The following is a 14,261-nucleotide window of genomic DNA, read 5'->3' on the forward strand; positions in this document are numbered from 1 at the left end:
CTTGATTATGTTGCCTACTTATACTTTTTCTTACTCTAATTAACCATTAAAAATAAATAGAGAAAAGAACAAATATATCCTTAACCTTTTGATTCGCAAACATTTAAGTTCTCGAGAATTTGAAAATATTTAAGTTTTTAACCTTTTCAAAACCTAGACATGTTGATCCCTCATGTTCACTTGGGCTCCATTTGGTTTGTGTATGTACTAAGACATAGACATTAAGACATAGACACTTGAGACATAGACATAAAATATTTGTGTGTATGTATGATGTTTGGATATAATGAAGATGACATTAGTGTAGTGTCTAATGTTATGTTTGGTTAATAAAACACAAGAACACTACATAATTAAAATGACTATTTTACCCTCCTAATTTAAATTAAAAATTCAATAATTAAAAAAAAACAGAGAGGCAGAGCCCCAAATTGATTCCAGGGTTTCTACTTTCTCCCCCTAACCAGAAAGGCATGGCTCATCGATGGAAAGCCCGTGTGTTGAATTAGCGTCAAAGAAGAAGCCAATGCCAAGAAGCGTCTCCTCCGCGTTTGGCAGGTATCAACCATACCCATTCATAATATTTACAGCTTAAACTATATTTTTAAGAGTTAGGATTTTGCAATTTAGGGTTTGCTTTGCTTGTTGTATACTGTGTTCAAACAATTGATGGCTTCAACATCTGTCCACTTGTTTGTGTTGTTGTTTTTCTTATTTTCATATGGCGAAGAGCAATTAACTACATTTGTTGGCCTGATTTGCATCAATACTCAGTATTGCAATTCTTAATGTATTGCGCTTACAAATATCCATATTTTAATGTTGATCAAAATATATTTAAGTATTTAGCTTATAATGCTGAGTAAATTGAAGTGTGTAGGTGACACCTTCAAAGATGCATTATATATTGATATTAGGCTTGATATTGTTGATGCATTTTATTATTTATTATTGTTGGAAATGTTGATGAAATCCATATTTATAATCAATCCATTTACCAGTAAATTCATGCTAATACTTTGAGAATAGGTTTGGTGTTTGAGCTATATGCTTTTTCCTGGTAATGCATTTAGCTTAAGCTGTCTCTTATTTCAAATCTTAAATGTGTTTATTGCTCCAGATGTAACCAACTTATAGTCCTTCATATGTAAGTACGTTCTTAATTTATTGCTCATTGTACTTCGTCATCTTTAAATTTGTGTATGAGTTCTGCAGAAGTTATGTTGATACACTGTTTCACTTCTCTAATATGAGAGATATGCACACATCATTTAACCAATGAAGATATAATAACTTTTCTTTTTTACTTTGACTTGTTGTAGCCTCCGAAAATTCGATCCTTCATTAATTCTGCTACTTCAATCCCATTTGAGAAGATAGAAGAACCTTTAAAAGGCTTCATTTGGGAGTTTGATAAGGTGCCATTACGGCCTTCTCATCTTATGTTACTAAATTTATTGGGAATACAGTGTGTTGTAAGATCAAAGCATGTTGTGCTTCCACAAAAGTTTTGTTATTGAAATTCTTTTTGCAGGAAATGTTTGTGCCTGCTATGAAAGGATCAGCCAGTTATGAACAACAACAGAAATGGTTGCCTTTGGCTTATAAGATGCAAATAATTGGTTGCTATGCACAAACAGAACTTGGTCATGGATCAAATGTTCAACGGCTTAAAACAACTGCAACTTTGGACCAAATATTACTTTTGAAAGTTGTATTTTTTTCAATTATTTGGCATTGTATTTGTACCAATGAATATGACAAACAATAGCATAAGAGTTTCATTGGTATAGTTTTATGATTCAACACAATTGTATGATTGAAAATTGTATGAATTAAAAATTGAATGGAAAGTGGTTTCTTTGAAATTTAATTTGGCTTGCTGTTTGCTTTCAGCAATGAGTATTTGGAGTATATTTTGTTTGCTTTGCATAAATATGTAAGTGCAGAATTTGGAACTCAAGCTGTAAACATCATGTATGAAATCAACACAAGAAGTGCATTATTTTAGAAACTAAAATTTGATTCGAATTTCCGAGAAGTGTACAACTTTGTTGTGCAAAAGTACACTGCACAATTAAAATTCAACTGTACCTAAGTGCAGAAAATTAACAAAGAGAATGCAGAATTTAATTTTAAATATGCAGAAGTAAATAAATTTAAGGACAAAATTACATAATACATTCAAAAATCGACACACAGAATTACAGCATTTGATTGCAATACTGCATAATTGCACAATATAGAGTGTAAATTTGCATAATATAATTAATAAACACCTGAGGCATAACTTAGGTGCATAAACAAAAAAATCAACACATAGAGTTACAGATTACAAATAAAAGTCAGTTCATGCATAAATTAGGTGCAAATATAGCTATTGCACTTTAATAATATAACAATTACTTAAACCATTGTCAATTATAGCAAAGTACCCACAGTATTTAGCAATAGACCTTAATAAGCTAACAACTAATTAAACCAACAACACCAATAATAGCTAAAAGTTTTCCATTATATCTTGCACGAATGCTGCCTTTTCCTCGTCCAAACTCCAAAAGGTTGCCTTCAATTCCGGATTCTACACAAATTTCTTTGCAACTTGCACTATCTCCATTGTGTCAAAGCCAAGACTCTTCAATGTTCTGCCCAGATTCACTTAGTCATTTACCCACTCATTGCATTTGCTAGTACTTTCACATGCTTTCCTTGATCTTCTACTGCAAACTTAAAAGTTTCAGCCAAGTTTGATAGGATTGCAACATCATTGGTTTTTTTAGTTGCAGATTGACGTCCTTGATTTCTCTCACTTGATGAAGCAAAAGAAGTCGAAAAGGTGTTGGGTAATTCACTCTCAACAGCAGCTAAATCCTCCATGTCAATATCCTCGCCACCTAATCCCAAGCCACCAGCTGTGGCCGCAGCAAATGTAGATCCCGGAGTAACATCTTCTTCAGCATCTTTGCCACTGCATGCTTCAACACCGGTAGCTCTATCCTTACCAAAAATATTGCCAAGACGTTCAAACAAGGGAAATGACTTGCCGGGAGTGTAGAGTGTGACGTTGCGACCCTATACCATAAAACAAAGTCGACATTAATAAATATAGCAAAAGTGAAATTCACATTTGTAAGTTTGAAAATCTTGCAAGAGGATTGATTAAAAACGAAAATCATACCTTTCCCCAAGCTTCCAATACTTGCTTGCTATCTACTTCAACACACATTTTTTCCGAATTCCATCCAAAGCCGCTACAACCCAACATCTCAGCCACATACATATACTTTTCTTTTAGTCGCTTGTGTTTATTTTTGATGCGCTTCACAATGAGGCCACATCCAGGAAACTTCTCATTCATCTTATCTGCTAGCTTTTGAAACGCGTCGGGTTTAAATTGACCGGCATCCGCCCTCTTGCCTTCAACAACCAATTCCTCCATGAAGACCACAAATTATTTAGTTTCCTGTTTAGTCCACTGACGTGGTATGGAAGCCATTGATGCTGGATAATTTAGTTGCACAATAACGAAAAAAAAGCACCACACCAATGGAATTACTATCAGAATTATAAATCAGTTACAACAGAATCTTTATCAACATTACAACAGACTTACAATAACAGTAACAACACAATAAATATCAAGTGACTAGCAGAATTTTAGCAGAGCAATACTGACTAGCACATTTGTAATAGAGTAACACTACAATAAATTAACAATTGCAACAGAATTTAAATAATTACTAGTAGAATATCAACATAATTCAACAATTTTAATAAAATTAGAAACAATCAAATCCTACAATAATACAACCAACTGTATCTTTAATTAGAACACAACTAATTAAACCTAGTATGCAAATACATTATGCCTTAAAAAAAAACTCAAATAATTTCAAGTACAACAATTTATAGTCCACGACAATTGCAGATATAATAAAACTAGGAAAATTTTGAAACTCTACGTGTCATGTTCTCCTCTCCCTCACATTTCAGTTGCTAAGTCCTCACGCCATTGAGTCCACTCATGGCTACTTTCCACAACATCAGTTACGTCGACTTCATCAACAACAATGTCATCTCCTATGGGTATATGCTTCGGTAAAAGAGTTGCATCTTCTTCGGGATCAACATCCATGTTCATATGAATAAAATTTTGTAACAAACAACACGCAATAATAATGTGGCTTTGAATTCTAATTGGATAGAATGAGGGGCTTCGTAGAGTTGCCTATCTCTTCTTAAGCAGCCCAAAGCACCGCTCAATCACATTCCTAACCGACGAATGCGATTTTGTGGTGCACGGTGACCTTGAGCCCACTCATTCACATGATACCGGACATTTCTATAAGGAGATAAAAATCCTCTACCATTGGTATAGCTAGTGTCCACTAAATAATAAGTCCCTAAAATGGAAGGATGGAAAAATTATAAGGAGTATATTGTAATTCTTCAATAGATAGCTAATGCACTTATCAAGAGATTAATTTAAACATACCAACAAGTATTTTCAAGCCATTACGTCGAGTAATTGCATCTCTAAGTACCCTTGAATCAGATGCCGATCCTTCCCAACCGCTAAGGACATAGATGAAATTCATGTTCCGATTGCAAACTCCTAAGACATTGGTGGATATTCTAGATTTCCTTGTCTGATACCTAGATTTATCACTCTTGGGGACTGTGACATCTACATAAGTGCCATCTAATACTCCTAGACAACCCTATCAAATGGACAAAACAAAATAGTTATTACATACAAGTAAACTTGACCAATAAAAATTTAAACTTTATGCAACACCTTACCTTAAACCATTTTCACCTGGGATCTATACAATCCTTTGGTACAGGGTCTACCTTTGCAAATAACACACTTTGGACACGCAAAACCGAACCTAACACCTTATGAAAATACCTACTAACAATTTCACCATACCTATAAAATCTAACTTGTACGCTGCGATTTTTGGTATGATGAGCTAATATGATCAAGAAAGTTGCTACTTGCTCGCCTATGCCAACATGACCATCTTCATCTAACCCACCTTGAACTTGTAGCAATTCACACAAATTAGCAAATGCATTCAAACTCATTCTTAACTCCCATATGCAATTTCTATCTCCACCCATCCCAATGATGTTATCTAATGCATCTCGCCTTAATGGCAATGTGTTCACTCTTCGCCCAATTGAAGAATGACCCCACCTTCTATTCCTAATATACATATATAAAGTAACTAAAAAAAATAACATTATCGTGTCAAATTGCATTCTCATGATCCAGTAATATCCAACACATAGCTTAATTTGTTCAGAACGATCTATTATCACTTTCTACGAAACAATAAAAAATAAACGCATAAAAATAAAATAAATTCTAATATCCAGCATGACAACAATCAAAAATAAACTTTTCTTTATCATTTCAATTAAACTACAAATAGAGAAAATACTCATTACATAATCACATACTCATATTAGCAAGCTAACAGTTTTTGATACATAAATGGAGAACTCTTAATTTATTTCAGTTGCTAATTTTTCTTGCACTATAAATTGGAAATAAAATTCAAGGTAAAAATATACTAATAAATTTCAAAACTAAGCAATCAACTGGCTGGCTCAGATTCCATGAACAAAACAGCAAATAAATTATTGGAATCTAATTAAATATAACTCATCAAGTGAAGATACACAAAGCTCCATTATCATAACAAGTTTACAATTGGGGACAAGTATAAGAAGCTCTCACATAGACTCAAAACTATAATTTTGAAACATCAACCTGATTCAAATTGAAACATAATACTATCACATTATCTTTCTATTTGTTACCATTACTTATAATCTATTTTATTGACTAAATCAGAGAAAACAAGATACATAATACTCCAACTAAACTCTAAACATAATACTCTAACCGAACCCCATTAAAAATATATACCCAAAACAGAAGATTACCCAACACATATGTGCTAAAAAAGAAAATTGGATATCCAATACAGCAACATACAAATACAATATACAAACAAACAAGAAGATTACAATTATTTCAAATCTTGAGTTGAGCTTTCTAGCACAGATGAAGGAGAAAGATTATAATAGAACAATAAAAAGCTTTAAAACATCAAACAACACACACAAGTGAAGAAGACATAAAACTGCAGAAAGTGAGAAAACATAGGAGAAGAGATTAGAACTAGTCAGGGTTTGTGAAAAGGAGAAGGAAATTATCATAGAATAATAAAAAGCTTCACAAAATCAATCAACGCATACACACAATGAAGAACACACGAAGCTTCAGAAAACAGAAGACAAAAGCTGAGAACTGATTAGGATTTGTAAACAGAGAAGGAGATATTTGGAATTTCAAAAAATTGATGAAGATAAAATGGTCCAAAAAAAAAATTTCAGATCTGTGTCCATGACTTTTGTTCTGTGTCTCACCATTTTACTGAGACACTGAAAATATGTATATTGTGTATGTTTATGGGTATGTGTGTCTTTCCAATTTTTGTGTCTCACTAACTAAATACAAGACACGTTTCACCGTGTCTATGTCTTGCCCAGACACACACACTAACCAAACGGAGCCTTGGGTATGTCAGACTCAACAAAAAAATCAAACGTGACTCCCGTTGTACTAACCTGGTTGATACGGATGTACACGTGAGAGAGTTTTTAAAATTGAACAAATTAAACTCATGGATCGATATGTCCAGATTTTGAAGAGGTCAGAAACTTAAATGTATTTTTAAATTCTCAGGTAGTGTTTGGTTGATGTCTATGTCTCATTGAGATATGGATACGATGACACATGTCTGCTATTTGGTTTGGTGAGACAGATTTTCGAAGGACACAAGAGGACACGGATGGACATAGAGCTACTAAATTTGTGTATCTCCAATTTGGTGAGACATTGAGATACAACTTGTGGACACTAATTTTTTACTCTTTTACCTTTATTCAAATTTTAAAATTTGTCCCCTTATCTCTTTAAACCTTTCATTTTCTTCTTCTTCTTTTAGATTCTACAACTCAAAATTTATCCTTCTATTTTTTTCAAAAAAAAAAAATTGTACATTTAATTTTTTTGTTTAATTAAATTTTGATTAATTTTTGATAAATTCTGAGCTTTAGTTTTCTATTTTTTTTAAGAAAATTATATATTTAATATTTAAATGATAATTTAAGATGATATTGGAAGAAATAAAAATTATTAGAAGAAATAAAAATTCAATAATGATGACATACAGTGTTTAGGATAATAGATGTACAGTGATATTGATAAAATTTGTGGTTGAATAAAAAGTAATTCAATTTTTTTTAAATATGTGTGTCTTATTCTTTATTTTTGTTAAAGATAATGAGCTTGTTTGGGTGAGCTTCTAAAAAAAGATCTTTTTTTTGAGTTATGTTTTTTTAAAAGATTTTATGGAAAAGTAAAAGTAATTTTATGTTTGGGTATCTCATGCAAAAATATATTTTTATCTATCAATTATGTTTGGGTATAACGATATAAAAGTACTTTTTTGTTTATTTATTAGATGAAAAACATCTTTTTTTAAGAGAAAAAGATCTTTTAAAAAAAGATGTAAATTACAACTTCTCAAAAAAGATCTTTTTTTGATTTTTCTAGTACTTTTACTTTTACTACTAGAAATTTGCCAAACACGTTAAAAAATAAAAAAAGATCTTTTTTCATTGAAAAAAGATATTTTTTTATCAAAATAATGGCGTCTAAACAAGCACAATATATAGACAAAAATATTTTATGTCTATATCTTTAATATATGTGTCTTTGTGTCTATGTCTTATTATATACATCAATCAAACAAAGCCTCAAGGATTTAAATATTCGCTAACCTCTATTTGTCTTTTTCTCAAATAAATAATATTCAAATGGATAATATTAAGTAGACAAAAAATACAGCCAGAATTTGTCTTATCTAGTATTTATTAATTGTCATAACAATTAATAAATACTAAATAAGACAAAATATGACTATTTTTGGCTAATTTTTTTTTGTTACCAAACATTTTAGTATTCAAATAAGTTCCAACCCATGCCCGCGTCGTTTCTTCCTCCATTGGGGTTCCGTTCCTCTGAAACCCTAGTAAAGCCCTAGTTCACTTCTCAAGTTATCTTGCAGGTTCAAATTCGTCCACCCAAACAATTCAAATTCCTTCGTCATTCCCCACATTGCAGCCATGGCGGATCGCGAAGGTGCTGGCCTAAACCTGCACGCAAAGGTCACACACGACGCGAAGCTCAAAGAACTGCTCCACAGGATCACCTCGCTGGAGATAAAGCTATGCTCCGACGCCACAAAAGAGTTCATCAAGATCCTTAAATCCGAAGACGGAGGATCGTTGCTGCGCGAGTACCTTCGCGGTTCACCGAAGTGTTCTGAGTTATTGGGAGCATGGAAGCTAAGGCAAGGAAAACAGGGAATGCACTATGTATTGGACTTAATTTCCACCATCCTTAACCACCCTATCGGAAAATACAATCATGCTGACGTGGAAAGTGTGAGTGTTAGCAAAGAACTCGACAAGTTCGCGAGGTTGATTTTTGCTGAGTATATAGGTGATGTTTATAAGGAGTTGAGTAGTAAGGAAGTGAAGCGCCAGAAGGCTGCACTTATGCTCATGGTTTCGGTGGTTCGGCGGGGACATAGTTTGGCCTCTGAGGTTGCCAAGAATTTCGATTTTAAGCACCCGGAATTCAAGCGAATTGCGGAGCCTAAGAGGAGGAACAATGACGAGAGGAGTGCCAAGATTGGGGGGAGGTGGTTATTATTGAGAAAGTCGTTTGTTGGGTTCGCTATGTCTTTTTTGGAGGTTGGGAAGCCTGGCCTACTCAGATGGATTCTGCAGCAGAGGGAGATGTATTATGGCGTGCTTCGTGGATTGGGAAACGACGATGATGAGACAGTTATGTTTGTTTTGACGACCCTGCGGGACAGGGTTCTTGTGAAGGAGTCGTTGGTGCCACCGAGTCTGAGGAGTGTGTTGTTTGGGAGTGTGACGCTGGATCAGCTGGTTGGTGTTTGTGGAAGGGATGGTGGTGGTGATTCTGCTAAGTTGGCGTATGAGGTTCTTGTTATGGTTTGTACTAATCCGATTAATGGGTTGATGCCGGACTTGGAAAGGCGTCCGAATCCGTTGAAGGGTAATCCGAAGAGGATCATGGGGTTCATGAGAAAGCTGAGGGGGACTGAGATTCAATACCACAGAGATTTGCTTTTGGCGATTTCTAATGCCAGATTTTCTTTTGGCTTGTCATATTTGAAAGAGTTTCCATACAACATTGAAGATGATACATCACCTTCATGGTCAGAATTATTTATTTGGACTTCTATGTTCTTAAAATTGTATCTATATATGCATAAGTATTTATGTTTTGTTACTCTGTTTTCTGATAGTGACTGCTGTATTTCGCAGGATATATGCAATATCTCTGGCAGCTGATTTGGTTTCATCAGTGGGGAATGGCCTTTCCAAGGAACTGGTTGATTGTCAATCAAAGGATCTGCAATCATTTGACAAAATGGATTTACACAGTACCGTGAAGTGTTTGTTTCCTCGTCCATTCAGCAGGTCAATTTTTAATAAGGGATTGCTTAGTACTAAACCTCATGTGAAACATGGCGCTCTAAGGCTTATCCTGGAGTTAATGAAATTTCTAGATTCTCTCTTTGGTGGTATGAGCCGCAATTCGAGTTTTAGATATAAATTATCACAAAATATGGGGTCTACCAAGCAGGAGATTCAGAATTATGTTCAGGCATTTCTTCCTGATCCTCAAGTTTTAATATCTCTGATTTACCCTTTAGATTCCTGTTCAGAAGCACAAGAGTCAAGTTTGAAGAGAACTGCATGTGATCTTGAACATGTCAGCAACAGCAGAAAGAAGTTAAAAATGGATACATCAGAGAATGACATAGATATAGTTGTTGGTGGGATTAGTACAGGTCCAGATATTGATTTGGCCAGCGACAGTGGAGCAGTTGACAATGATGTAAAACCTGATATGTTGGACGATGAAGAGGATCTCATGAATATTATGGGGGAAATTTGGAGTGTGGATCTCTGTTCCATGGGTGTCAGCACATTGAGGGATGCAGAATCATACTTAAAGTCTAAACTGCTTGATGCTCTCAAATACTATCGCGTATGTATAGTAGTTCTTTTGAAAAATCTTTTTCATTCATTCCTTTGGGAGACACTGTTGTTATGTATTTTTGTAAAATGTAAATATATTAATAGAAAATGTCTTTTGCAATCACCAATATTTCAAATTGTTTCATCGTTATGGTTCAACTAACTAAGCTCCTTTTGATATTTTTTTAAGCATTTTTATTTTCTAAAATTGGTTTGCTAATTATGTGGTGTTCGGTTGCCACTAGAAACTGCTCTGCTGAATAATTAACCACTCATGAGTTATGAGGTAGTTGCTTTTGTGGACCTACCTTTCTATCTACTAGAATTCGTGAAGTTTAACACTGGAAATGGTAAATAATCAAGAAGTGGATTATGCCCAATCTGTCAGATAGTGTCATTTAAAGAACAGGTTTACTGGAATGAAAAAATCTCAGCTGTTGTGTGAAATGCACCAAAGAATGTCTTCATAACTAGTGGATCACCATCTTGCTAAACCTTCCTGGTGAAAGATAATAACTCTAGTGTGATATACTTTATATAAGAAATAATCTAATGTTAGAAACATATTCCTTATGGCTTTGTATGCACGTTTTATTTTATTGTCAATGGATACTCTTAATAGTTCATAATATTGTAGGACCCACCAGCTAAAAGATCTTGTATTTAGAACCACCCTATTGAATATTACATTTTTTTTTGGTGAATATGTATGAAGTTTATCTTATGTATTTGCTGTCTGATTTTCATATGCAGCGAACTTTGCCTTTCACTCTGGATAAATCTTTTGAGTCTTTCAAGGATCTTCTCAAAAACCCATTGGAGTTAACAAGTAATCTGCAGGTCTCATTGTTGTCTTTGCTAGCGGAATATATTGAATGGTGTCCGGAAAATGATATTCCAATAAGAACTCCTCCCATGTTGTACAAATATCTCCAGCCGTTACTTAAGTTGTTAATGTTTTCACCAGTCAATGGTGCAAGGGATCAGGCATATAGGCTGGCTATGGCAGCTATGTTTAGTACTGGTGCTTTTGACAGGAACCCTCATGAAATAGAAGCATGGTTTTTATATTTACCAGGTTATCACAAAACGAGATCCCCCATCAATATCCTGGAGGTAGAAGTATTGCAGAGTTTGTGCTCAACTGTCATATCATTCTTGTGTGATGCTGTTTCTACAATTGGGAATAATTTATTCAAATATTGGAGTATTCTTAAGAACTATGTCGATGGTTTGAAAGGTGGAAAAGGTAATTGGTTTTATTATCTCATCATATATTTCTATGCTTGTGCTTAATCTTATGTGTACGTGGTATAACTCTAGAGTTACTTACCATATCCATTTTTGAACTAGCATGATGAATTTGTATGATTAGTATCTTTCCATATGTCTGGGAAATATAACACATATAATCATTTTTTTTGTGCTTATTGTATTCTCTGTTTTGGAATTTCTTGGAGACTTTATTATCTCGTGTTGCTAGACTTTGCAGTGCTGATTTAATGGATTTCATTGCAGAGTTATCACCTGATTTTAGCCCTTTGACTGTATGTGTGCTGGAGAAATGTCTGAGGGTGATCAGATCTAAATCAGGAACCTATTCGCTGCCTAAAAAATCATTGGTATTATCATACACTTGCAATACAGTCAAGTCTCTCTTGCAAACACAGGTACTTGGTGCATAACTGGACATCTTTGCTGTAGTCTACTTGCTTGTGTGCATCTAATTTTAGATATGTGTTTTTGATAGGTCGATGCTGAATTGTTATCTGCTTTAGTTACTGCAGACTTAATGCAGAGACTTGATGACAATTATGAATATGACGGAGCATTTCCCAAGTGGAAGCCAATGAAGAATTTGTTGGATTTTCTGGAGAGCATATCATGCCAACAAAATTGCTCACATTTCTCTAAGAATGAGGAATCTGTGCCTCCTGATGGCTCCTTAGGAAGTGCACTTGGTGATTTAAAAGTATTATTAAGTAGCACTGCTAGCAATGAGATGGCTGAAACATCCATGGCTCTCCTATCCTCCTTTATTTGGGGAGGAATTGATGATAAATTGATGAATCTGCGATCACATGCACTCATTTCACATGACTTACTTGGAGTTCCTTTCTCACTTTTGTCATCAGTATTTCTTCTTGATCCTAGTGTTATTCTCCATGCTTCCAAGCTGTGGCCTGTAAAGTTTGCTGTTGGCTTGGACATGGCCATATCAGATCTTGATACTAATAGTCAAAATGCTCCTCCTGTTGATACTTTTGATCTTACTTTTCATCCTGACTCCCTAACATGCAACCAACTTTTGGATTCTTCTGAAGCTGATGTAACTGCATTCAGTATCTTTCTAAAACAGGCACCTTTCCATGTGATATTTCCTGCAGTGATGTGTATGGAAGGCCCTGATATATCAAAGGTATCTAAAGTGAAAGACCTGCTTCTGCATAAATTATCTAGGTCCATGAGTGATTCCTCCCTTCTTCACTCTCTGAGACTTGTGCTCTTCTGGACTCACCAGATTCAGTTGTGTTATAAAGTTAATCCGTTAGCTGAAACTGAATGGCATTTGAATCTATGTGTCATTCTTGTAAGGAAGATACTAGCACAATTGTTGGTTCCAGAAGGTTCTTTGGACTGCTCTACAAACTCTGCTTTTTGTTCTTCAAGCTATAACAATCAAGAAGTGATTAAAATAATCTTTTGTCATCCTTCTCTTTTGATGTCATTATCCTCTCCATTGGGAAGTAGTCACAACTTTACAAATGTCACTGTAGGGAATGGCTTTGAGGTGCTCAACGGATTATCCGGAGAGGAGTTTCACAAATTTAGGAATCCAATTTTAAATATATTGAGAATGGCTCTAGACTACATGTGGTCCTTATGTAGTTCCCAACTTTGTGCATCAGAATCCCAAGAAGTTACCAATAATATTGTGGAAGCCTTTAAAGGTCTTCAACACAAGCTATTTGTAATTGTTAGAGACAGATTTGAGCTGTGTATTTCTGCTAAAGATATGATACCTCTCCTTCCAACATCATATGCATTGCATTTTTGCATTCGGTTTTTATCTCCTTTTAAGCTCCTTGAATTAGTAGACTGGATATTCAAAAGAGTCGAGGTGGATGATTTGCCAACTAAGAAATCCTGTTTGTCTATTGGATGTTCCTTGGTTGCCGGTGCTTTTAATACTTTGTCCATTTATTTTCAACAGCCAATCAGGAACCGAGCACCCTATGATAACTTTTGGGAGATATCTGAAAAGAATATCAGAGCTGATGTTTTCGAGCAGATCTACAGCAGGGTAGTTGAATTTTCTCTAAATTATGAAACAGATTGTGCGGATAAATGCTTAGTTGAAGCTGTGAATGCTTTGTATATGCAGAAACACATGCAACAAGAAACATTTCATCCTTTGCTGTTGGTCATGTGCAAAATCGTAATGGTTACTCCTGTGAGAATGCTTTTTCAATGTGTTCAGAAAACAAATGCACAGAGAGCAAAATTCCTGTATATCCTCACTGAAATGAGCTCTGTTCACTCGTCAATCTTTGGGCATTTATTTTTGGCTTTGGTGAATAAGGGTTTATATCATGATAATATTGGATTCGAGGGACAAGCCTCTGATCTTACTCTTTCAGAGGATCAGTTTTTGCTGCTTCTTCCTGCTGCTTTGTCTTATTTGAGCCAAAGCTCTAAGAGATTTGGGAGGTGCAATCACAAAGATCTTAAACATTTACCATACTTTTACTCCAAGATTCTTTTGAAAGGTCTTAGTGAGTGGAACAAATTTATTTCAAAAGACATATTTGAGGAAGAATATGGAGAATTCTTTCCAGCATCTGTGCAACAACTACTGTGTCATATGGATCATAGTCTTCTTGGAAAATCAATCCATATGTTGCAGTACCACTTTGCTCTTAATGGAGATTCAATGAAATTGAAGAAGCGTCTAAAGCTGTTCAAATCCATTTGCCAACATTCTGCTGCACGTGATGAACTGATGGACTGTGATAGTCAAGTTATTAATAATTATTCATTGAACCAGTCTCTCAACTTCATTAATCGTGTTGTTGCAAGGATATCATTTTGCAAAC

The 14,261-nt window shown here is 34.7% G+C and overlaps 2 protein-coding genes across 2 annotated transcripts in view; one reads left to right on the forward strand and one right to left on the reverse strand.

Annotated features, from left to right (window-relative positions):
- Positions 4,264-5,223, reverse strand: LOC107646343. The gene is made up of 3 exons (XM_016350536.1): positions 4,855-5,223; positions 4,496-4,721; positions 4,264-4,403 (listed from the first exon to the last, which is right to left on the reverse strand). Exons 1-3 carry the CDS (start codon positions 5,221-5,223, stop codon positions 4,264-4,266), a joined length of 735 nt encoding a protein of 244 aa, XP_016206022.1.
- Positions 7,899-14,261, forward strand: part of LOC107646353 — a gene marked incomplete in the record, with an annotated part of 17,484 nt that continues 11,121 nt past the window's right edge. Inside the window, 5 exon segments of the mRNA XM_016350546.2 lie at positions 7,899-9,335; positions 9,445-10,174; positions 10,918-11,413; positions 11,683-11,834; positions 11,915-14,259. Coding sequence (XP_016206032.1) covers positions 8,209-9,335; positions 9,445-10,174; positions 10,918-11,413; positions 11,683-11,834; positions 11,915-14,259 — 4,850 coding nt within the window.

Source organism: Arachis ipaensis, chromosome B01 (assembly GCF_000816755.2).
Source record: "Arachis ipaensis cultivar K30076 chromosome B01, Araip1.1, whole genome shotgun sequence".
NCBI lineage: Eukaryota > Viridiplantae > Streptophyta > Magnoliopsida > Fabales > Fabaceae > Arachis > Arachis ipaensis.

Excerpts from the sequence above, each read along its gene's own strand:
- LOC107646343 (XM_016350536.1), bottom strand. The coding sequence starts at position 5,223 with ATGTATATTAGGAATAGAAGGTGGGGTCATTCTTCAATTGGGCGAAGA. Across the intron at positions 4,722-4,854 it reads AAAGTGTGTTATTTGCAAAG|GGTTGTCTAGGAGTATTAGA; the intron begins GTAGACCCTGTA and ends TCCATTTGATAG. Across the intron at positions 4,404-4,495 it reads TGGCTTGAAAATACTTGTTG|GGACTTATTATTTAGTGGAC; the intron begins GTATGTTTAAAT and ends CTTCCATTTTAG.